The following is a 24,087-nucleotide window of genomic DNA, read 5'->3' as shown; positions in this document are numbered from 1 at the left end:
TCCTGACGGGCCGGGGCCTACCTTTCCTTTCCCTTCCCTCCTTCGCGGCCCGGTTAACGGTCGCAGCCAGTTTAAATGAGTCCGGGTCCCGGCCGCCGCGTCACTCACTGAGGCGGAGTCGGAGCCTGTCAGGAGCAGGCGGAGGAGGGGGGCAAGGAGAGAGAAGGGGGCGCCGTCCCCCACCTCCCTCATCCGGGTCCTGTCCCTGAGGGGGAGCCGGGGCAGGATGACGGTGCTGCAGGAACCCGTCCAGGTACTGACCCCGGCGGCGAGAGGCCTAGGCTGGGACAGGGAGGGAGGGGACCCGAGGGGGGAGGAGAAGCAGGAAGCCCCCCGCTCCTCTCTGCCCTGACAAGGACCAGGCTCCCCTCGCGGACCCCCTTTCCTTCCCATTTGGGGTGGGGGAACCTCCTTCAGCGCGCCTCTGCCCACATCTCCCTTTCCCCTGTGTCTCGCACAGCTATCCCCCCCTTGCCCTCAGCCACTTCCCCCCCCCTCTCTGGAAGGGACCCTGCTTTCTCTTAAAAACCCTAAATGGTCTGTTCCTCATCAGCATCATATGCTCAGCCGGCCCTCGTCAACTGTTAGCCTCCCCCGCGAAAGTGACCTTTTGACTTCTTTTTCCAGCCTGTCCCTTGTTCCAGTCCTTTGAAGAAGCATTCAGGCATCCTCTCACATCTCTCTCTCTCACTCTTCCAAATAAGGCTCCCTTTTGCTTTGTGTGTGTGTTTGTTTTTAGAGCTCCTATGGTCACCTGTCCAGGTCTTTTGATGAGCAACATCATAAAATCATGTACTGCTGCTCCCACCTCACCGTGTTATGAATTTAACCGAATCTTTCCCTTTCTGTGTCATACCCCATATCATACGTGCATTCAATTTTTATATTATTTAAGTATTTATACTTCACTTTTCTCCCCAGTGAGGCACCAAAGTGCTTTACAAAGTTGTTTTCGTCACCTTCATTTTATCCTCACAACAATAACCCTGTGAGGCAGATTAGACTGGTGGAGAGTGACTGGCCATAGGTCAGCACAACAAGAGAGGAGTGGGGATTTGAACATGGGTCGTCTAGATCCTTGTTTGACACTATCCCCTTCTTAATATCTTTTCCTTCTCTGACCTTTGCCTTGTGCTTGCTCCTTTCTCCCTGCCTCCCAGGACCTTACCATGTAGGGAAGGCTCTTCCCCACATTACATCCTGTCATCTCCCCCTTTTTCCATGGAGTAATCTTCCAAGGATCTAGGAGCCTGTGGTTATCCTGAAGAAGATCCCATATTTTCAGCTCATCCTCTTAAGTGAGGAGAAACGCATAGCAGTGCCTAGACCAATATTTCAAGATAAGAGCCTGCATGACATTTTCAGGTGGCATCTTTGTTGAGCTGAAAAGATTCAAGGGTTAGGAGTGATCACCAGAGTTTTGGGAGACTAGTTTAGGAAGCTGGGATTTTTCCAATCTTCAGAATAAGCAGCTTTCTTTTGATATCTCACAGTAGAATTGTATTATATATTTCCTCCATATCTCACTGTTTTGTTTAAAAGCAACACCCCAGCCCTGTCCACAGATTCCTTTGAATGTGTATGCATTCCACGGACAGAAAACATTTTTTCTTCTTTTCTCACTCCACACACACTTACTTACTATTCCTTATTCATTAGTTTGGACTTTAGTGCCTTATTTATCTGAAAGATAGGGTTAAGACACCTTAAAATTATCAGCATTAAAAGGTGCACTAATAGGTAATGTAAAAGCTAGCAAGGTAAAATAATACAGTTAGCACCAAATATTAAAAAAAACTTTAGAGCATAAAATGTCCTATAATTTCCTTTGTCTCCTATATATATTATCTCAAAACAAAGATTCACAATTCATCTAGATAATTTCAGGTGGGTAGCTGTTGTTAGTCTGCAGTAGAGCAGCAAGATGCAAGCCCAGTACCAACTTAAAGACCAACAAAATTTTCAGGGTAGAAGCTTTTGAGAATCAATGCTCCATTTGTCAGACAAAGAAAGCTTTGACTCTTGGAAGCTTATACCTGGAAAATCTTGTTGGTCTCTAAGGCACTACTGGACACAACTCATCTAAAATACTGTCGGGCTCAGGTTGTTGCAGGTCTCCATTGAGAGAGAACTGTGGGGTGGCTGTCAAGAACAGCTTTTGTGATGCGCCTGATGAAGAGTTCTGAGTAAATCAGATGCTTGCATAGTCCTGCTGTTGTGATTGTCCTAATGTAGACTTTTTAAAGGAATACACAAACATTTGCTAGAAAGCTATGAAGTCTCACTCAGTCTTCTTCCCCAATCATTGCTGTAATAGAGGGTTTGTTTTCCTCTTTGTTTTGACAAAAAAGTGTTTTTTGCATTCATTAGATATTCTTGTTTCTAGATTGTAGAATGGAGAACTCCTTGTTTCCCTGTTTTGTGGCTTTCCTCAAGGACAACAGAAGGGAATGTCAATTTCATTTCAGCTGCACAGGTTTAAAGAGCCTTTTTCTTGTGATTTTAGGAACTGCCTGTTTGAAGTTTGTGGCCTTCTGTTATACTCTTCTTGGCCATTTTTATCCCAGCCAAATATTTATATCCAGTATTGGGATGTGCTGTTGATAGTCTTTGTCTGTGATTATAATAATATTAAAAACCCTCTCAGAACTGGATGGGTAGCCATGTTAGTCTGTCTATAGCAGTAGAAAAGAACAAGAGTCCAGTAGCACCTATAAGACTAACAAAATTTGTGGTAGGGTATGAGCTTTCGTGAGTCACAGCTCTGAACTCACAGTTCTGAAGAAGTGAGGTGTGACTCATGAAAGCTCATACCCTACCACATATTTTGTTAGTCTAGTAGGTGCTACTGGACTCTTGCTCTTTTCTACTGCTCTCAGAATTGGCGTGTAAGGTCCCAATGCCTTTTGTTAGAATAGGTTCTAATGTAACTTTTCCTACCTTCCAGCTGTTAGCCACACTTGCAGTTTCTTGCAGAACCTCCAGTAGTAGCATGGTCATAGATTTTTATTGGACAAGCAGCCTTGATGTGGAGAGAGATTATGGATGGCAACTACCTGTGGTCCTGCTGCTACTGGTGCAGCCACAAGTGGTGTGTATAATAAGGATGGGCTTAATAGCAGGTCTTCTCCCTTCTGAGACTAAATGTGAATTCCTCTGTTTATTAGCTACAGTTTTGGAGTTGTTTGAGGCAGGTATATGTGGTTCTAAAAATCAGTGGCCTTGATTTTCTATGTTGCTTTCTCTGTGGTGGTATTACAAGAGCTAACATAATATGCTTTCAAGGCATGGGGAAATAGTTTAGATTTCGAGGTTCCAGAATAAAGCGTTTAGAGCCAGTATCCAAATGTCAATTTGGGCATTAGCCCTATGTGGTTGGGGGAGGGAGGGATGTCAGCCTTGTGTTTTCAGGTGTCTGGGCAACCAGGCCCCTGGGGTTTCTCTAGGTCTACATGTTTGTAAGAAATAGGTCTGGTTGTATCCATCATTCCTAGCCTTCAGAGTGCAAGTTCCTTGGATTGGGCACAGTTGTGCAATCCTTTTGCTATGTTTGTCCCTTTGTTCCTGCTTATTGTCCAAGTCACAACAACTCAGTTTTTCTGCATCTCTTTGTGTGGAGCATGCTTTAGATCACTACACAAAATGGTTGGTTGGTCTTGTGTTCAGAATGTAAGACAGGAGTTCAAATTTCCCTTCTACTTTGACTTCACCTTATGGGCAAACTGCTGTTTCTTAACCTCAGCCCTCCACCTGAAAGATGAGGATAGTAATACTTTATTGGCTACTTGAATCCCGAGGAAGTATTGATGATGTTGTGGGTACTTAGGACCAAACAAGGTTGCTTTCTCAGGGAGATTTTTTAGTTTGGCGTCCAGACCAGCGTTGGTTTTTGAGGAGGATTCACATGACGTTGTCCCCTGTTGTATATTTTCCATGTTTTCCCTGCTTTACTGCAATCTTTCCTGAACCTGGTTTGGGGAAAAGTTGCTGTCATAGTGTGCATGTATGCCACATCAAGTAAAAAAGTTGTTCCTTTTGGCAGTTGGCGGTGGGGACAAGGCTCTCTGTAAATGATCTGGCTGGGCTGCTCTTGGCCTTTAATACAAAATGCATCTGCTCTGTCTGAGTGGGCCATCCATACTTGTATTAAATAAAACATAGCTGCTGGATAAATAATACCTTGAGACTTACGCATGTGTGTTTTGGTTTTCCTTCTTTTTCTCTCTTTAGTTGGTACATAGAGAAAGTTGTGAGTTTTTGCACAGATTACAAAATCCGGTTGGTTCTTTCAAAATTCGAAAAATCCCTCCTCCATCATTTTTAAAAAGAAAAAAACCCGAGTAGGTTAGAGAATTAGCAGGGAGAAACATGAATATATGAGCCTGAAATGAAGGCTGTATTGAAGCCTCACTAACCTTTTGGTTGCAACAGGAATATTTCTACTGATATGGGACGTGCACTGGTACTTTTCAGGGCTGCTGCCAATCAGCAAACATCACCAAACCCATTTCTGTCACTAAGAAAGCCAAGAACAATGCATACAAAATGAAGGTAGGATCAGGGAATGAAGAGGTCAGGGGTAAAACTGCTGCTCTTCACCTGCTGCATCTTCTCTTATTTTCCTTCCCTGTCAGTGATAAATTTTGATAAGATAGTGGTTTCTGTCAGCCCAATTTGTGTTGATGGAAGTGTGCGCTAGCTTTTGCATGAAGACTTTTATATACATCCCATATGATCTTTTCATTAACTCTCCCGTGACTTACAGTACAGTCCTAGACCTTTCTAAGTCTGTGAGTGAGTGTGGAAGTGTGTAGCTCTGCTTAAACTTGGACTGTAAATCAGGTTTGAGTCAGTGAAAAGGCCAAGGGAGTAAGCCAGGATGAGTGGCCCCTGTGGCACAACAAACCAGCACTGCAAGGTCTGTTCAGCTCAGACCGAGTCAGCAATGACAAGTGCTAGCTCCCTCATTAGTTTCTCCTGTACCACTGCCATTGGCAGAGGTGCTGTGGGTAAGTCGGCACCAGTTGTTGGTGCCATGAGCTGAGCTGAGTGGACCCTGCAACTCTGGCAGAGTTATTGGGGCTTGGCTTGCTCCTGGGTGTTACTGGCCTTTGATTCCCAAATGTTTCAGTGCTTCATAATGCTGTCCTGTAAATCTAAGCTGTATTGCAAACCTACAAGTGCGTGCCCCCATCTATCACCTGTGCATCTTGACTTGCTCGTATTCTTTTGACTAATTGATCTTGCCTCCCATTTCATTTCAGTGTGGTTGAGAGGAGAAACAGGGTTGTGTGGAATTTTGGGAGAAGTCTTCTTGTTCACGAGATTGGAGAAAGAGTAATACTGTAGGGAAAGACACCTGAATAGTCATAGGGTCTTTTAAAACCCTATTTGTAATAAAATGTGATATAATGGTTAGTGTGTTGGACAATGATTTGGGAAACCCTGGTTCAGATTCCCGCTCTGCCATAGAAGCTTGCTGGGTGAACTTGGGCTAATCACACTTCCTCAGGCTCACAAGGTTGTTGTGAGGTTAAAATTGAGAAGAGAACAATGTAAACCATTAGGAGTCCCCGTTGGGGACAAAATAAATAAAATGGAGGGTTGGTGGGGAGAGACACTCACGTTGAGGCTGTGCCATGTAAGCTTTTCTTGTGACGTGATGCATCATATTCTGTGTGGCTGGGTCTGCAACTAATGCATGGTTTTGGTTGCAGCTCTTTGTGAACTCCTCTTTTCCCTGTCCACAGTTATAAATAGCTTTTCAGTTAGGAGTCAAAAATGTAACTTTGGGGTGTCTGCTAGTCTGGAAATGCCTACCCTGTTCTAACGTCTTAAAGAAAAGCTTTATGAGGCTCAAAGAACTGTTAGTCAGACCACTGAGGCTGCATCGCAGCACTGGATTGTCTGCTTTGACTTGCAGCAGCTCTCGGGCAAAGATCTTTTTCAGCTTGAGAATCCTTTAAACTTCTTTGGATTGACCTTGGACCTTTGGGACATCAAGGATGTAGCCCTGCATCCTTCATTGGGTTTTCTCAATCAAATAGATAATTCTCAGAGGTTTGCAGTTTGAACTAATTCTTTCTACAGATGAACAGCTGAGAGAGGTGTGGAAAACAGCAACGCTGGTTAAATTAAACCTTGTTATTAAAAAATTATGAGGAAGTGTTTCATAGAAGTTTATTTGTTAAAAATGGGTTTCCTTTCATACAGTATGGAAGTAGAAGGTAAATATGTATTACATTCAGAAAATACTTTTAAAAAGAACGTTTAAAACCAATTTTAATGTAGGTTGTCTAATTTAAGACTTCTAGCCTCCTTGTTAGCCAAATTGGTTCTCGATGACTTATAATTACCATAACTAAAGAAGTTAAAATGAATTGTTGCAGAAATTGTGGTATAATGGAGTGAATTTGGAAAGTAAAATTTGGTTTTACAATAAAATAAAATCACAAATAATTTCTTGTCTAGCAAACACATAATAACACTGAAATAGAATATGAAGAAATGCAGAGTTTTTTGTGCTTGCTTCTTTGTGTATGCTAATCTTCCTTTTCTTTTCCCTACCCTGCCCCAATGAAGGCTGCTATATGGCAAGCACTTAACCACTATGCTTATCGAGATGCAGTGTTCCTGGCAGAGAGGCTGTATGCAGAAGGTATGCACATTTTGTGGTGCAAGGTTTGTGTTTTCTGTGAATTTTTGTTGGTGGTATCTTAGCTTTGTTTGGAGGTCATTAGTAAAGTCCACTCAGCAGGTTGGATTGATTTAAAAGGCAGGCAAAGTCACCTCGTCCCTCCTCAAAAGCCCAATTTTGATCACTGATTTAAATTTTTTAAATGTCATTTATTTAAATATTTCCTAAATAGTTTCTCACATAAAGATTAAGAATACCACTATATTTAATAGTAAAGTGGCTGGGCCCATACCAGCCACACAAAAAAAGCAAAGCTAGGACACACAAAGACAAGTGGAGTCCTCAGATGTGTAGAAAAATGTCTTTGTAAATTAATGAGGACTCCATAACAGCCTGATGAGGACTGAATATGCTCCGGGAGGCACAGAACATTGAGAGCAGCTGAGCAACTATTAAAGGAAATGGGGTGGGGTGGGGTCTGACCTGCTAAATCCCAGAGAGCTTATAGGATCCTAGAGAGGGAGATGTTCGGTGTGAAAGTGTTTTGGAAATTGTTGCCACTATTCCCCACAATGTCTTGTGAGCTCCCATCTTGTATTAATTTCAAACTGAATAAGACCTTTATACATTGTTAGCATACTTTTATTTAAAAAATAATATGAAACAGTATTAAAAGGAGCCATGGTTACATACAGCAGAGTGCTAAATAGTCATGGTTAAAGGCAAGGTTTGCAGCTTAACCACTTTCTCCTGAAGCATCAAATGACTGCAGGATACTAATGTTTTCTTCCCCCGTTTCTACAGTGCATTCAGAAGATGCCCTGTTCTTATTGGCAACCTGTTACTATCGCTCAGGAAAAGCCTACAAGGCATACAGGCTTCTTAAAGGACACAGTTGTACCACCCCACAGTGTAAATATTTGCTTGCCAAGTGCTGCGTTGACCTCAGCAAGTAAGTTGCACTTTTGGTTTGTTAGTACTGTTAGTAATTGTAGTAAAGAAATGATGCCATTCACTGATTCTTTAGGTGTAAGGATTGTCATATTACAAAAATTCATTGCTATTTTCCAATGTGGGCATAATGAGCAATGACCCTTCATCTAGAAATAACTAAAGATGTATTAATTAAAAATAATTGATCACCATCACCATAGCTAGATATGTGAGCGGGGAGAGAGTTGAAATGATCTGAAGTCCTCTTATATGCTTGCAGCAATTCTGTGAAACAGATTATTGCTGATCCCATTTCATAAATGGGGGGACTGCAGCCGAGGGCTTCTACTCTGTTTATGGAAGAGCTGCTTTTTAAGTAGAGTGCTGGAGCTGACATCCACTATGCTCCTCTCTATTTTTTTATTGCTCTAATAATTTTTACTATCTTTTAAATAGACTTGCAGAGGGAGAGCAGATCTTATCTGGTGGTGTATTCAACAAACAGAAAAGCCACGATGACATTGTGACAGAGTTTGGTGACTCTGCATGCTTCACGCTTTCACTCCTGGGACATGTGTACTGGTAAGTCTGGGAGGGGCACCTTAGGGAGATAACCTATCCCTCCTTACTCCCCACTGTTCTGCTCCTGAGGTTCTTATGCTTCTGTTTATAGGTGTGATGTTTGCCACCAGCGAGGCACAGCATAAGAAATACTTGTGAGTAAGCACCTCCAGCTGCTATGTGAGGCTTACTCATGAGTAAATCCTTGGATGGTTGCCAGTTCCAGCCCATTAAATAATCCATTGATCTCACTCTGTATAAGATAATTTCAAATACAGCTAGGAAATGCATTACATTGCAGAACGCTGCTACCCCATAGAATAAAAACTCCAGGGACTGTAACACCCCATGGAACAGGGATTCACCCAAGATTTAAGAATTCTCTGTTCTTCTGTAGGAGAGCGTGACTGGCCCACAGTCATCCAGCCAGCTTCCATGGCAGAGCAGGAATTCAAACCTGAGTCTCTCCGACCCTAGTCCAACATTTTAACCACTGAACCACACTGGCTCTGCACACTGCACTGAAATATTGAATGTACGGCTTTCAAATTTATAATGTCAGTCTCTAGTCCTTTGAGTTGAAGAGATATAAGGGGTGCACCTTTCCCCTTATAATTCAGCAAGGAAATGGGCTAGGGAATTTTAAAAAATGAAAGTTGGGATTTAGAAAAACTGGCAGATTGTGTAAATAGATTGTTATTGCTCTGTAGTGACCTAGCAATCAGCAGTCAATCTCTTCTCACCCCTGCAAAAGTCCACTGATGTGGGGTAGGTGTTAACTGTGATGTGTTGATACTCAGAACATGGCTTCACTGTGGGCAGGCTATTAAAAATGCCCATATTTCAGTCCACACACTATGGAAAACTGCTTTAACTGTGAATTTTCTTTAAAAAAGGTATGAAATGAGGCTTGGAAAAGATTTCAATAAAGCATAGGGAAACCCCAGAAATTGGACACACATAAGGATAGATGTCATGTGGAAAATCCTGCCAAACTAGCATAGAACCTCAGTGAGGAAGCCTAGATAGACTATTTATGTCATTTCAGAAGTAAAATAAAACTTTTTTTTCCATGACTTGCTAGACAGCATGAGATGGGCTCAGGGGACAGAGGGAATATTAGAAGTGATGCTTAGTTGTGCTTGCACAAAGACCAGAGTTCTTCAAAAAGTATCACAATTCGCAACTATACTATTGTATAGGAAACTTGACCCTCATTTCAAGGTGATTTGGCCCCAAGGAGCCACACACATTGCTGGTGTTATGAACCATTTTAATATAGTTGTGTATCAAGATCTCAAGCATAATGTTTATAAATTCAGTTTGATCCAATGAGAATTACTACTGCGTTGCTATGCAAGTCAAAGAGTTCAAAGTAAGTTGTAAAAATCCATTGAGAAATAATAAATACCAACCAAACTATCTGCAATGTAGAAAGCATTAAGACATTAAAGAATATCAGATTTAACTTTAGATTATCAGATTTAACTTTATTTAACTTTAGTTTCATCAACATCTGGTTGAAAACATGCAGCTTCTCAGTTCCTCATCGGTAGTCTATATTTTTGAGGAATCAAGATTAACTACTTTCTCTGTGACAGCACTAGTTTTGGTATAGAGCTTAAACTGCTGGAAATTTCAGTCTAAAATGTAAAGTGTTACGTGAACAGAATACAGTCCAAATGTAAGATTTCATTGCTCTAATGGCATGTTGTCTGCTAAGTGCCACATCTTTGATTCTGGAGAGGGACAAGATCTCATCCCCTGATAATTTGCTGACTATCCAAGGCACTTGGAAATTGTGAGAAGGCTTCTCCCAAGTTTAGGGGAAAAATGTAGGCTTCCTCTGACCTTACCCTGAGCTTCAGAGGGGCTCTGAGGGATTTCAGGTGCCTCTGAGCCACAGTTTTTCAGAGAAGATACTCCTCTCACTGGAGCAAAAAAAAAAAAAAAAGCTAACTTACGGTGATATTTTGGGAATTACTTGCCCAGGCCATGGGATATAGCTTTTGTTTTTCTGTTTTTTCTGCTAAACGCTCTCCTCAATTTGGTTTAGTAGGTAAAAATATTTTTTTTTCTTACAGCAAGACAGATCGGCTTGCCAAAGGATCTGAATGTTACCAAAAGAGCCTTAGCTTAAATCCTTTTCTCTGGTCCCCTTTTGAATCTCTATGTGAAATAGGTAGGTTTTGTTCAGCTCCTTTTGTGGGAACAGATGAGTTCTTGCTACTAAATCTTGCCCTCAGGAATGCAGGTTTCTGTTCAGAAGAGCAGAATCACAATGGGAATTGAACTCAGTCATCCATTTGAGTTCTTCTGTGGCAGTAGCATGGGAACTGGAAGTGTTTTAAAGCTTTTTCTTTTGAGGATATCATTATATCTGAGAATGATCAGGGCTGAAACATGTTGCTTGCTTCTGGTTATTTACTTTCCTCTGTCCCTAAAACTGGCTACCTTTTTTTTTGTTAAACTCCTTATATCCAAGCCATATCTTTCAGGTTTCTCATGTTTGTTTCATTTTTGTGTGTTTATTCATGCATTTTAAATTGGACAGTGAAAGCAGTTACCTGTGTAGCACCATTAGCTGGTTGCAAACAACCCATGGAGCATGCTTGGTTCCTCCTTGCCTGCTTCAGCTCAGTCTTTGCTTGCTTGGTTCCTTGCAGTTTGCTTGCTTCAGAGCCAATGGTTTCAAGAACTTGCTTTCTCAAGCAGCTACCTGAACATTCTTGATTCAGGCATACAAACTGGTATATTTCAGCATATTTTTGTTGTGGATTGGCAAACACTAAGAATATTGTGACATGCAAATTAATATGAAGTAGGTAGATAAAGTCCCTGGAATGTTTTCAATTAAAAAATAATAATAATGTGGACAAGGGGACTGAATAAAAATTGTACATCCCTAGAGAATTCCAGTTGCTGTAGCCCTGTGCAGGGATTGCCATTTTCTCCATTGAGTTTCTATTTGTGTCACTTAATGAATTCTAGTCTAGAGCATAGGTGCATATGTTGTTTATACTTATTTGTTTATTGTTTTATTTACTTGAGGGACTGCCTAATAGGGCAGGTGAGAGACAATACCTTTTTAATTGGGACTAATTTGTGTTTTAAACACAGAATGAAAGCTTTTGAGTTATATTGGAGTCTTTTAATGGGTGGATGTTTGATATTTTTGTTTTGAAATGGAATTAAACTGTTACATTTTGGAGCATGTTGTTTCACCTGGCTGTCCTGTATCTGCAAGCTTATTCAGTGCCACGATACGGACACTGAATTGAACTAAATAGGCCACGGTTATAAGGTTTCAAATTTCACAGATTGGGGCATAGCTAAGGGAAACTACCTTATTTTATCTGTATTCCTAATACTTGAGACCAACTGTAGGGCATGGGCCTAACGCCTTTGTTTCTGCATTTTATTTTCTTGGAGGTATCTGTTAACATGACTTTGTTGTTGATTGAAGAAACTTTTATGATAAATGGAATGGGAACTGGAGGACAAATGCTTTAAAAATACATTTTGTTTTGTGCAATATGACCTAAATGCAGTTTAGCGTACAATCTCTCATCTTCTTGCCCTTCCTACCTGAAGGCATATGGCTAGTGCTGTTGGAAGTAGAGTAATGCTGCATTGGGACTAGATGGATCTTGGTCTAATCCAGCAAACCCCCTTATGCTGCGGAAATACGTGGAAAAACATTTTCTCTTAGGCAATATAAAAACCAGTTGTGAGGTCCCTAGAACTTTTCGCTAGTGTACCTTTAGAGATCACACGAAAGGCATTGAATGTGTGCCCTGTGTGTCTAAATTCAGTCCTTGACTAATTTTCTTTGGCTCTAGAATCCAGCCCAAAAATGTAGGCACCAGACTAATTTTACAGCCTTCAAGCTTCTGTTTGTATTCATACTATGACAAAAGGGTTGTAGTGTGTAAATAAATATGGGATAACTTTGGATGTCATCACAGCATGATGATTGCGAAGAGATAGCCATGTTAGTCTGTTACAGCAAAATAAAACAAAAGTCTGGTGGCATCATAAAGACTAACAACTTTTATTTCAATATAACAGTAACTTCAGTATTGAAATACATTTTGCTAGTGTTTAAGGTGCCAATGGACTTTTTTTTGTCATCACAACAAAAACCTGACTTGTACCCCTAACCTAACTTCTTTCCAAGTTGTCATAATTTCATTACTGCTTTAAAAAGCTCCTTTTAATTGAGTATTGGAGCCAATATAAAAGTCAGCAGTCTAAGAAACGAGTTTCTCTACCACCACTGAATGTTGTAAAATTAATATATCAACAAGCATGACAAGAGCTTCATACATGTGTAAGTCATACAGCAAAACACATTTTACTGTAAAATTATAAATAAACTTTTACTTCCCATGAGGATTGCCAGGAGATGCTATAATAAATTATTGCTGAAAATACTAGGCAGTGACCTGGTACCTGGGATTTGTCAAGCCCTGCCATAATTATTGTACTTAATATACATATTTTCCATGATTATTGCAAACTCTTGGCTCATTACTACATCATGGAGCAGTAAGTTCTAGATAGCAGTTCCATATTCTGGGGTTGGGTATAGATAATGTAAAATATTCACTTCTGCCCTACTAAGATCAAGTCTCCTCTTCTCCCATACCCCAAACCTCCATTTCTTCAATCACACAGGTGAGAAGCCAGACCCTGATCAAACTTTCAAGCTAACATCAATACAGAACTTCAGTACCTGCTTGCCTAACACATGCACAACAGTGGTGTCTAATCACAGCATACCCCACAGACAGCCGGAGACGGTTCTCATGGAAACGCCACAAGACACACTTGTAAGGTTTTTTTTTTCTAAATTGACCTTATTTCACCATTGCCACTTACAGAGTGAGTGCTCATTGGAAAGAAATTGTGTGCTACCTTTTAAAAAATGGTTTTCTATTTCAGGAACTAAACAGACTCAACCTGGAGTCCTCCAACTCTAAATATTCCTCCAACACAGATTCCTCCATGTCTTATATTGACTCAGCTGTAATTTCACCAGATGCTGTACCTCTTGGATCAGGAACTGCCTTCTTAGCTAAACAGGCTCAGAACAAACCAAAAACTGGCCGGAGTCTTCTGGGTGGACCAGCTGCTCTGAGTCCATTAACGCCAAGGTAGGGAATTGGAAGCTAGGTATCCTCAAGATCCCCTGTGAAGAACAACAGTATGCTTTGCCATATGCATGAATTATTATCCTTACTTGTCCGATAACTGATGGATAGAGGGGAGTAAACTGTAAATTGTGGAGCCAAAATGGTGCTGATTGGTGGAGGGAAGGGGCATCATTCTTCAGTAATTGGAGTTTCCATTTTGAAGCGTGGCAGGAATTTATTAGCAAATTTGGTTCTGTTACTTAGATCTTAATTGGTACCACAGATTTGTTTCCCACCTTATGTGTTTGTTTTGCATAGTAAAGCTAGAAAGGCTATGTTGCTGTCAATTATAATTATTATGAATGGTCACTATTATTTATTTATTTTTATATCCCACCTTTCAGCCCAGTGAGAGCCCCCAAGGCAGCTAATAACTAAAAACAGAGTACAATAAAAACACATCATAAAACAAATTTAAAACCAGAACTAAAATATGCATATATATATATATATATATGCATATATATATATATATATGCATATATATATATATATATATATATATATATATATATATATATATATATATATATATATATATATATATATGCATATATATATGCATATATATATGCATATATATATATATATATATATATATATATATATATATATATATATATATATATATATATATATATATATATATATATATATATATATATATATATATATATATATATATATATATATATATATATATATATATATATATATATAAAAAAAGCAAAGGCATCAATTGAAAACAGAGAGCAGGGAAGAGGTATTATTGAGGGAGATGAAACAAAAAAGTCTTCATCCACTGGCAGAAGAAATGGTAAGAGGGAACAGATGAATATCCCTGGTGAGGGAGTGCCACAATTTTAGTGCCACAACCGATAAGGCCCTTTCCAAGGATGCTACTTATCTAACCTCAACTGCACCCAAAGCAAGACCTCAAAAGATGCCTGTAGTGGTTCATATGGCAGTAGGCAATTCTTAAGGTATGCTGGCCTGAACACAAATTTGAGAGCCAGTGAAAGATGAGCTGAGACTACAGTGATATGGTCCCTAAGACCCAATCCAGTGAACATCCTTGCTGCAGCATTCTGTACCAGTTGAAATTTCAAAACGCTTGTCAAGAGCAGACCCAGTGCATTGTAATAATCTAATTTATAAGTTACCAGGGTGAGTACCACAGTGGCCAGATCTTTTCTGCCCAGGAAAGGGTGCAACTGGCTAACCAATTGAAATTGGTAAAAGGCACTTCTGGGTCACCTGCTTATCCAGCAGCACCCTCATTCTTGTATACGTTTGAGCTTTGGAGAAATAAGTGTTGCAGATCTTTTGGACATCTTGAATTTCATGATTTTTGACTCCACTCTTTGCGCCTCATGTTTTTAATTAGGATAACACTTCATGCATTTTATGATGTGTGCCCTACTCTGTGAAAGCTTAGGCCACCATAGATCTGTTAGTCATTAAAGCCATAAAATTATGTTGCTTCTGCTGCAACAGACTAACATAGCCACTCCACTGGAACTGAAATAGGAACTGGGGTTGTGAGAGTTTTCTAAAATGTAGTTCAGCAGATTAAGCGGTAGAGCTGGATAAGGGGAAACCAAACTTGCATGCCTGCTCTGTTTGATCTTGATTCTGCTGAAGTGATGCCTAGGGCAGGCCCCCCCCCCCCACCTTAAACCTACTTCTTAGGACTATAGAATATACATTTGCCATCCACTCACCAAAGGCATATCCCTACACCAGAGGTCTGGAACTAACATCCGTGTTTTAGTTCTCTATAACTATCAGCAATGTTTCTGTATTATACCGTTCATGAATGTGGTTGATGCCAAGCTACAGTTTGGCAAAAGTGTAATTACACCGAAGTATTTTATTCTCTAAAATTAGCCCAAGTTTGAAAAAATATGCAGCGAACCTTTCATTACTGAAAAACAGCAGTGCCATCCTAAGCAGAGTTACACCTTTCTAAACCAACTGACTTTGATTAACTTAGAATGGTGTACTTCTGCTTAGGATGCTACTTACATGTCTTAGTGATTATTCTTTATCACTATCGCCTCTTGCCTTCATATTTTTTAAGTTATGGGCACAACCACAAGGTCTAGAAGGTATATTAGTGCCTATAGTGTTCTTATTTAGACACTGAAATTCTTTCTCTTCTCCTCTTCCTTACTCCCCTTGAACATTTTCTCAGCTTTGGAATCTTGCCATTAGAAACCCCTAGCCCTGGAGATGGATCCTATTTACAAAACTGCACAAATTCTTCTTCTGTAATTGATGTGCCGCCTCCAGGAGCCCCTTCTAAGAAGGTACTTTGGTATGCATGTGAAATTAAAGATTGGGAAATATAAAATTCTGACAAAAGGCTCTAAACGTTTGTGAGGGGAAAAAACCCTCTATGTAATATTTCTTTGTTCCCTTTTATTCCAAGGACCCTAGCTACCATTTCATTCTAAAATATGGTTTATCTTTGCAAGAAGTTCTTTTTTATAATATTTTCAAGTAACAACTCGGTTTTTATTTACTATTAACTTGAGAATTGGAGTTCCTGCCCCCAGAGGTTAAATGTTGATATCAGATCAGTGAGGATGGTAGAGGATTTTTTCTGCCAGCAGAAATGGCACAAGAAGTCATATTGTTATAAATCTAGAAAAACTTTACAAAGAAGCAGTTTAGAGGAGAAAGGATGACTTGTGTACTTCTTGGGTTTAACAGATTTTTCTCTCAACCCTCCAAGCTTCCATTTTATCCAGTGCTTTTTGCTGCATGAAATGTGCACCTCTAAATTACAGTGACTGTGGTTGTATGCTATGAAGTTATGGATAGTTGCACGTATCAGAGTGTAGATTCACTATCCTCTTAGCTTTAAGCATGGATAAAAGTACTTGGTTCCTGAAACTGCAGTTTTACCACAAAGCAAAGGAACCAGAAATAGTCCCATTTTATCTCTTTCTTGGTTTAAAGATAAGGTGTGTATCCTAACATACAGTTGAAACAAGTAGTGCACAGGGTTGTACTGGTTTGCTCTTTCAGATGTTCCTGAGCAGCTCTACTGTGCTGGGTTTTGCTACATGGGCAGAAGAGGGGAACCGGGAAAGACTGTCTAGTTACATGTATGATTTCTGAGACCCTATGAGTTATCCTGTAGGTGACTGTATATAGCATAAATACCATTTTTTGCTGACCCTACAGCTCCCTAAATTGTACAACGAATTATTTACCTAGTTATTTATTTCAATTTTTTAGCAAGAGACAGTGTGGTGACATGCTTAGAGTGTTGGACTAGGATCTGGGAGACCCAGGTTCAAATCCCCACTCTGTTGTGCAAGCTTGCTGGGTGGCCTTGGGCCAGTCACACACCCTCAGCCTAACCTACCTCATAGGGTTGTTGTGAGGATAAAATGGAGAGGAGAACCATGTAAGCTCCCTTGGGTCCCCAAGGGAGGAAGGCAGGGTATAAATGAAGTCAGTAAATACATATTCTCCCTCCTCAAAAAATCCTTAGAGAAACTATCAACATAATTTAAAACAAGTCCCAATTTATGAAAAGAATATAACCCACTAGTTATCATCACCAACTCATAATGCACTTGTCAGATTGCTTCTTCCACTTTGTGTGCCACAAGTAGTAATGTTGAATACAAAACTGTGTACCTCTGTGTTCTGGTCCAATTGAAAGAACACACAGGGAAGTTCAGTGAGGAGGATAACTGATTGTTTATTAATAAACAAGGAAGAGAGCAGTTATAGAGAGATAGAAAGGCCTGCCAGGGTTTTTATAACTTCCATCATATGAGCAAAAATTACAGAAAGGCAACTGGTTGGTTAAACAAAATAATTAGGCAAGCAAGTGATGCTCATTTGGTCCGGTGAAGTTCCATTGGTTAATTACACTTTCTGGACTGTCCATTCACAAATTAGGGATTGTTTATTATGTCAAAGAACACACTATTCTTCCTTGGCACGTAGTAGCAATAAAGAGCAGCTTTCTGGTGGATATAGGCCTCATCAAGGCCAGTGGGTGTCTGTTCTCAAAACAAATGCCTCAAATGCCTATAGTAAATCTGTCTATGTACTGCTGTTGGAGTCTTTCTCATGACCATATCTTGAATGTGAGTGTTACATCTTACTCCCTCATATCTGAGGATGCCTTTCTTTGACAGGTTGGTCCTAATCTATTGCAACCTAGGAGCCAGACATGGTGTTACACTTGCTCATTACTGGTCTGAAATCCCAGTGGTAGCCCCTAATCTTATCAGTTGACATTAACCAGGAACCAAACAACAAGGCAATTTTCACTTTTACTCTCCTTTCAATTTTGAAGCCAAATCAAGCAGAGAAGGATAAAGGAAGTTATTAAAGATCATTTATATTGGTTATAAAACTAGAATTTGGACCTAAATATAATGATTCTTTCATTACACTCTACTTAAATCAGGCTATAATTGATTACTATGAAAGTATGGATTAATATGTGAACATGCTGGTTCCTCGCAGAACACCAGTGAAACCTATGTTGGCCATAGCATGTACCAGAAGTAAGTGTCCCACAGTAAAATTTGTGGTTGTTAATGATATATTAGGCCCATGACCACTTTGTGTATTTTTATATAGACTGTCACCAGAATAAGCCAGGCTGGAACAAAATCTGTCTTCTCTCAAAGTGGCAATAGCCGGGAAGTAACGCCAATTCTTGTTGCACAAACACAAAGCTCGGGCCCTCAGACAAGGTATGACATGTTTTTGTGCATTTAGACCAAAACTTTCCCTCTTGGTGTATTTTTCCCTTCATGGGTTTCTCCTGCTTTGCCAGTTACCCATTTTTTGACTTGAAAAGAACAGGAAAGGTGGTAGTATGCCTCCTCTCCTGATTCCCACAAAGCAGTTAAGAAATTATGTGACCATTCTTCCTTTTCAGTACAACACCTCAGGTATTGAGCCCGACCATTGCTGCTCCACCTAATGTGCTGCCTCGAAGAAGTTCTCGCCTGTTCTCTAGTGATAGCTCTACCACAAAGGTAAATTCCTTAAAAGGGAATTCTTCAGCTACCCTGGAGATCAGATACTTCCCCAGGAGTGGTGAACAGCTGGAGAATGAACTGTCTTCCAGTGGTGTTCACTAGAACAAGATCCAGAATGGAAAGCAAAACATTTAGTGGGTTTAAAAGTGTATTGAAAATGTGACCATTGTTATCTACAATGCTTGAATACAAGAGAGATTACTTACACATGTGCCAACAGTTGTTTGACCTCTGTCTGTTCATCCATCCCTGACTTGTAGCTGCCTTCCAAGAAATTGATTTTGGTTTTAATCCATTTTGTCCTTGAAAAGTAGGTAATATTCAGAAAACATGCAATAAAACCATGCTTAGAGATTCTCAGCAGATCATTCTGCCTCCTGCCAGTGCTCCTAAAAGTTTTTGACCTCTACTCTAGGGCCATCTGTCTCCCTCATGCACACTTTGCTTTTGCTTGTTACCCAGCCTGTGTTGGGCAAGAACTGTTTTGTGTGCAAAGGTGGGTGATCTTGCAAAACTCCTACTGCAGCTTCCTCCAGTGTAGAGGAGAGCAAGTGGCATGGCAACAAAAGCAGGGCAGAAACTCCCTTCCCTGGTTACCTGGTTAATTCTGTGATAGAAAGTGCATCTTCATGTCTTGTAATGTATTCAAAGTCTGTGGATAGCTAAAAAGTACTGGAAGTAATCTCAGAGCAGTCCAAAGCCATCAAAGATTCTTGTAAACATCTGTGTGCCTAATGTGTTTATTTTAAACTGTTATTTGCTGTTTGACTATTAACTCTGTTATGGATTGTGTGGGTTAATGGGGGAAGTGTCAGTGGGGAAGGCCCTGCTTTGTAGTGAGAGGTGGTACTACATGGCCTTTGTGCCTTTTCCATTTTCTTATTCTTATTTCAGAATAAAACAGTATGTACTAGAAAGCAACATACAAATAAACTACAGAAGGCTTGTCTAGATTTCTAATCAAGCACCACCCAATCTATTCAAGACCTCCTGATGTACTGTGTGTCTTTCGTTTTTTGGACTTTGCTATGGACCAACATGGCTAGGTGTAATTTAAATACTATTAATTGCTGTCCTTTTTTGGCAGTAGGGTAAGAGTTTTTACAGAGTTCTTCTTCTTTCATAGGAGAATAGTAAAAAGTTAAAAATGAAGTTTCCACCCAAAATTGCAAATCGAAAGACAAAATGTAAAACCAACAAGGGAGGAATCACACAGCCAAACATAAATGACAGTTTGGAAATCACCAAACTTGACTCGTCCATTATTTCAGAAGGAAAGATTGCTTCTGTAACTCCGCAGATCCAGGCATTCACGTTACAGAAAGCAGCAGCAGGTGCGTGAAGCATTCCTAAGATTTAATTTAAGGTAGCTTGTTTGTGCTTTCCCAAGACATACAGAAACATTTAAAAATTATGGATGGGACAAAATATGATATTTTTGTTCTCTGGTACAGTAAAATCATGCCCATACTCTTAATGCTCTCCCAAGGAAAGAGAATTTCAGAGAGATGGAGAAATAATCAAAACTGTACCGTCTCCTTGCATATGGAGTTACCCATCGGAAGTTTACTTGAAATGCTTGTCTTGTCTCACAGTTGGGATTTGAACCTAGGTTTCTGCAACCTAAGTCTTGATCTCTATCCACTAGATTGCATTGGTGCTCTTATGTTATAAATACTTTGGGCAGGGGAGGGGGAGTGTTTAGTTTTCACTTTGGTTTCTTGCCATTGGGCCTTATGGGTACCTATAGGGTGCAGGCACTTCAAGGCAGGTAGGTTCTTCTGAATCTCTTTTGTTCTCCTGTGTCCTTACTGCTTTTTTCTCCTAGAAGGTTTGATGAGCCTTCTTCGCGACATGGGGAAGGGTTATTTAGCCTTGTGTTCTTACAACTGTAAAGAAGCGATTCATATCCTGAGTCATTTGCCTTCCCACCATTACAACACTGGCTGGGTACTGTGCCAAATTGGGAGAGCTTACTTTGAGCTTGGGGAATATATGCAGGTAAGCATGGCATGAAATAGCTGTTATTCTGTTCTGTCTGTATATACTGAAGAATTGTACAAAAATTTGTCCTTAAAATGCATACTGGGTGTCTCTTAACTGAGATTTTAAATTACTTTCTGTTACCTGCCTTTGCTTACTTGCTTACTTGCTTACTTGCTTAATTTCATCTTTACCCTGCCTTTCTTCCCTGTGGGGGTCCCAAAGTGGCTTACATCATTCTCCTCCATTTTATCCTCACAATAACCCTATGAGGTAGGCAAGGCTGAGTGTGTGTGATTGGCCCAAGGTCACCCAGCAAGCTTCTGTGGCAGAGTGGGAATTTGAACCTGATACTCCCAGATCATAGTCTTAACCATTATACCATACTGTCTGGCAAAGTGAATATAAAGTCAGTTTTAAATCTCTGATCATCTTCAGATGTTAGACTGTGAAAGGGAAGTGTCTGCATGTAAAATCTTACTTATCTGGATACAACTGAGGGACCAAGGAGGGTAAATATGAGAAAATACTGTCCCTTAAAAGCTGATGTAATAGAAGACAACATTGAAGCCCATAGTGTCTGCCTGCTGTCCTCCCAAGCAACAGTTCTATCAGGAAGTTTCACTTTAAGACTGCATAGCACAGAATTAGTGCTTGACTGCACAAGTTGCCTTCCCAGATTCCAAGTGCTAAGCTTGCAGCCTTAAAGAGCAATTTCTGTATAGAATTTTTATTTTAAAGGGAGGAAGTAGGGGTAAGGAGCCAGTGGTAGCTCAGTAGGCATATTGCTCCATGGGAAAACCCAAAGCATTAAGCTCTGAAAACCTGTTAAGAAATATCTGATAGCATTTGTGGATGTACATATAAAGAGCAGCCCCTGCAACAGTGGTATGATAGGCGAGCTTCTATACCCTCTTTTAGTGAGCAAGGGTGGCCTTGCCCCTGTGCTCCAGTGTCATTACTGCCAGAGGTCCATGGCAGCTTGCGGGCACAGTCCCTATTGTATCTATTGGGGAGAGCTTTTTTCTTTGTGGTGCGCATAGTAAGTGTCATGTCTTTCTTTGTGTGTGCCTCAGAATTTCTCAAGGTATGCAGAACCTTTCTTGCTGTTTGAATTATACAGCCCTTGTTACTAGAGTAACAAAATTGGACCATCCACAGAGAGACCAAGCTTGAAGGACCATGAGGAATCAGTGAGATGCACAGAGATAAGCTGCGGGGACACACAAACATCCAGAACCAGGATTCTGTTTATTCTTAGAGACTTGAGATGTCCAATTTCCCCTTCTCCCTCTGGCTGTGCATGTTCTTCTTTCTCTTCCTCTGAATTACTCATCATTCCATGCCTCCTAGAGCATATTAATTCCTCGCAGGTCCCTTGTAGGAAGTCATTTTGAAAGTTGTATTTTTCTATATATCTGGTGAGGCCCTGGAATTTGTGGAAGACCCGTGGATGCTACATGGGCTATATTGTTCTTGGGTCCTGCAATTTGGATTGGCAAGCTGTGTTGTATTCTGATTGGCTCGCTGTTGTGGCAGCAAGAAGCCCCACTCCCACACCATTTCACTTCAGTTTTCAAAACAAAAATAGATTGATGTATTGTCGAAGGCTTTCACGGCCGGAGAACGATGGTTGTTGGGGGTTTTCCGGGCTGTATTGCCGTGGTCTTGGCATTGTAGTTCCTGACGTTTCGCCAGCAGCTGTGGCTGGCATCTTCAGAGGTGTCGCACCAAAAGACAGAGATCTCTCAGTGTCACAGTGTGGAAAAGATGTAGGTCATTTGTATCTACTCAGAAGGGGTGGGGTTGAGCTGAGTCATTCTGTAAAAGTTTCCCAGGGTGTGGAATGCTAATGGCGGGAGGCTTCACTGTATCCTGAGGAGGTTCTTTTGCATATGGATTGGTGCTTGATGTGCTAATCTTCTCTGCAGGGCTATTGTCGGGTGTGGAGTGTTTTGTTGGCCTGGTGTTTTTCAGAACTGGAGCCCATGCTCTGTTCATTCTTAAGGTTTTTTCTTTCCTGTTGAAGTTTTGCTTATGCTTGTGAATTTCAATGGCTTCCCTGTGCAGTCTGACAAAGTAGTTGGAAGTGTTGTCCAGTATTTTGGTGTCCTGGAATAAGATACTGTGCCCTGTTTGAGTTAGGCTATGTTCAGCCACTGCTGATTTTTCAGGCTGTCCAAGTCTGCAGTGTCTTTCATGTTCTTTTATTCTTGTCTGGATGCTACGCTTTGTGGTCCCGATGTAAACTTGTCCACAGCTGCAGGGTATACGGTATACTCCTGCAGAGGTGAGGGGGTCTCTGCTGTCTTTTGCTGATCGTAGCATCTGTTGTATTTTTCGGGTGGGTCTGAATACTGCTTGAAGGTTATGCTTTTCCATAAGCTTTCCCATCTGATCAGTAATTCCTTTGATATATGGCAAAAACACTTTTCCTGTAGGTGACTGTTTTTCCTTGGTTGTTTGATTCATCCTGGGTTTGATTGCTCTTCGGATTTCATTTCTGGAGTAGCCATTTGCCTGAAGTGCGTGGTTTAGATGATTAATCATCTAAACCATGCACTTCAGGCAAATGGCTACTCCAGAAATGAAATCCGAAGAGCAATCAAACCCAGGATGAATCAAACAACCAAGGAAAAACAGTCACCTACAGGAAAAGTGTTTTTGCCATATATCAAAGGAATTACTGATCAGATGGGAAAGCTTATGGAAAAGCATAACCTTCAAGCAGTATTCAGACCCACCCGAAAAATACAACAGATGCTACGATCAGCAAAAGACAGCAGAGACCCCCTCACCTCTGCAGGAGTATACCGTATACCCTGCAGCTGTGGACAAGTTTACATCGGGACCACAAAGCGTAGCATCCAGACAAGAATAAAAGAACATGAAAGACACTGCAGACTTGGACAGCCTGAAAAATCAGCAGTGGCTGAACATAGCCTAACTCAAACAGGGCACAGTATCTTATTCCAGGACACCAAAATACTGGACAACACTTCCAACTACTTTGTCAGACTGCACAGGGAAGCCATTGAAATTCACAAGCATAAGCAAAACTTCAACAGGAAAGAAAAAACCTTAAGAATGAACAGAGCATGGGCTCCAGTTCTGAAAAACACCAGGCCAACAAAACACTCCACACCCGACAATAGCCCTGCAGAGAAGATTAGCACATCAAGCACCAATCCATATGCAAAAGAACCTCCTCAGGATACAGTGAAGCCTCCCGCCATTAGCATTCCACACCCTGGGAAACTCTTACAGAATGACTCAGCTCAACCCCACCCCTCCTGAGTAGATACAAATGACCTACATCTTTTCCACACTGTGACACTGAGAGATCTCTGTCTTTTGGTGCGACACCTCTGAAGATGCCAGCCACAGCTGCTGGCGAAACGTCAGGAACTACAATGCCAAGACCATGGCAATACAGCCCGGAAAACCCCCAACAACCAAAAATAGATTGGTTTTAAAAAAATTAAGGCCTGGCTGGAGAATTGAGAAATAGGAGTTGAGACAAGGTACAAGTGGCAGTAAAGGTGTAGGAGAAGATAGATGTCGAACTCATTCTGCACCAGAAACACATACACCCTGTACGGAGGTATGTCTAACTTCTCCATGACTTTTCTTTGAGCTCTCCCATGTGAGCTGTCTAAATGTAGATGGTGCTTCTTTGTGTTTTTAAAAAAATAAAAACAGCATACTTTTATTTGTAAGAAATGGGGATGGTGGTAGTTAAGGAAGGGGG

The 24,087-nt window shown here is 40.7% G+C and overlaps 1 protein-coding gene across 3 annotated transcripts in view; it reads left to right on the top strand.

Moving 5' to 3' along the window:
• The window catches only part of CDC27 (cell division cycle 27), a 36,723-nt gene continuing 12,636 nt past the window's right edge, over nucleotides 1–24,087 (top strand). Inside the window, exons 1-12 of one of the 3 annotated variants that reach the window (XM_054994779.1) lie at nucleotides 1–253; nucleotides 6,583–6,658; nucleotides 7,442–7,589; nucleotides 8,027–8,152; nucleotides 10,216–10,313; nucleotides 12,812–12,966; nucleotides 13,079–13,290; nucleotides 15,527–15,641; nucleotides 17,947–18,062; nucleotides 18,251–18,350; nucleotides 19,480–19,687; nucleotides 20,185–20,354. In XM_054994779.1, the coding sequence (XP_054850754.1) occupies nucleotides 227–253; nucleotides 6,583–6,658; nucleotides 7,442–7,589; nucleotides 8,027–8,152; nucleotides 10,216–10,313; nucleotides 12,812–12,966; nucleotides 13,079–13,290; nucleotides 15,527–15,641; nucleotides 17,947–18,062; nucleotides 18,251–18,350; nucleotides 19,480–19,687; nucleotides 20,185–20,354 (1,551 nt within the window). In that variant the 5' untranslated portion in view covers nucleotides 1–226. Of the gene's footprint in view, nucleotides 254–6,582; nucleotides 6,659–7,441; nucleotides 7,590–8,026; nucleotides 8,153–10,215; nucleotides 10,314–12,811; nucleotides 12,967–13,078; nucleotides 13,291–15,526; nucleotides 15,642–17,946; nucleotides 18,063–18,250; nucleotides 18,351–19,479; nucleotides 19,688–20,181; nucleotides 20,355–24,087 lie in introns of those variants that run through there. The other 2 variants (XM_054994778.1, XM_054994780.1) reach the window with 2 other exon arrangements.

Source organism: Eublepharis macularius, chromosome 12 (assembly GCF_028583425.1).
Source record: "Eublepharis macularius isolate TG4126 chromosome 12, MPM_Emac_v1.0, whole genome shotgun sequence".
NCBI lineage: Eukaryota > Metazoa > Chordata > Lepidosauria > Squamata > Eublepharidae > Eublepharis > Eublepharis macularius.
The sequence above is the reverse complement of the archived record's forward strand: the minus strand, read 5'-3'. Positions and strand labels throughout refer to the sequence as shown.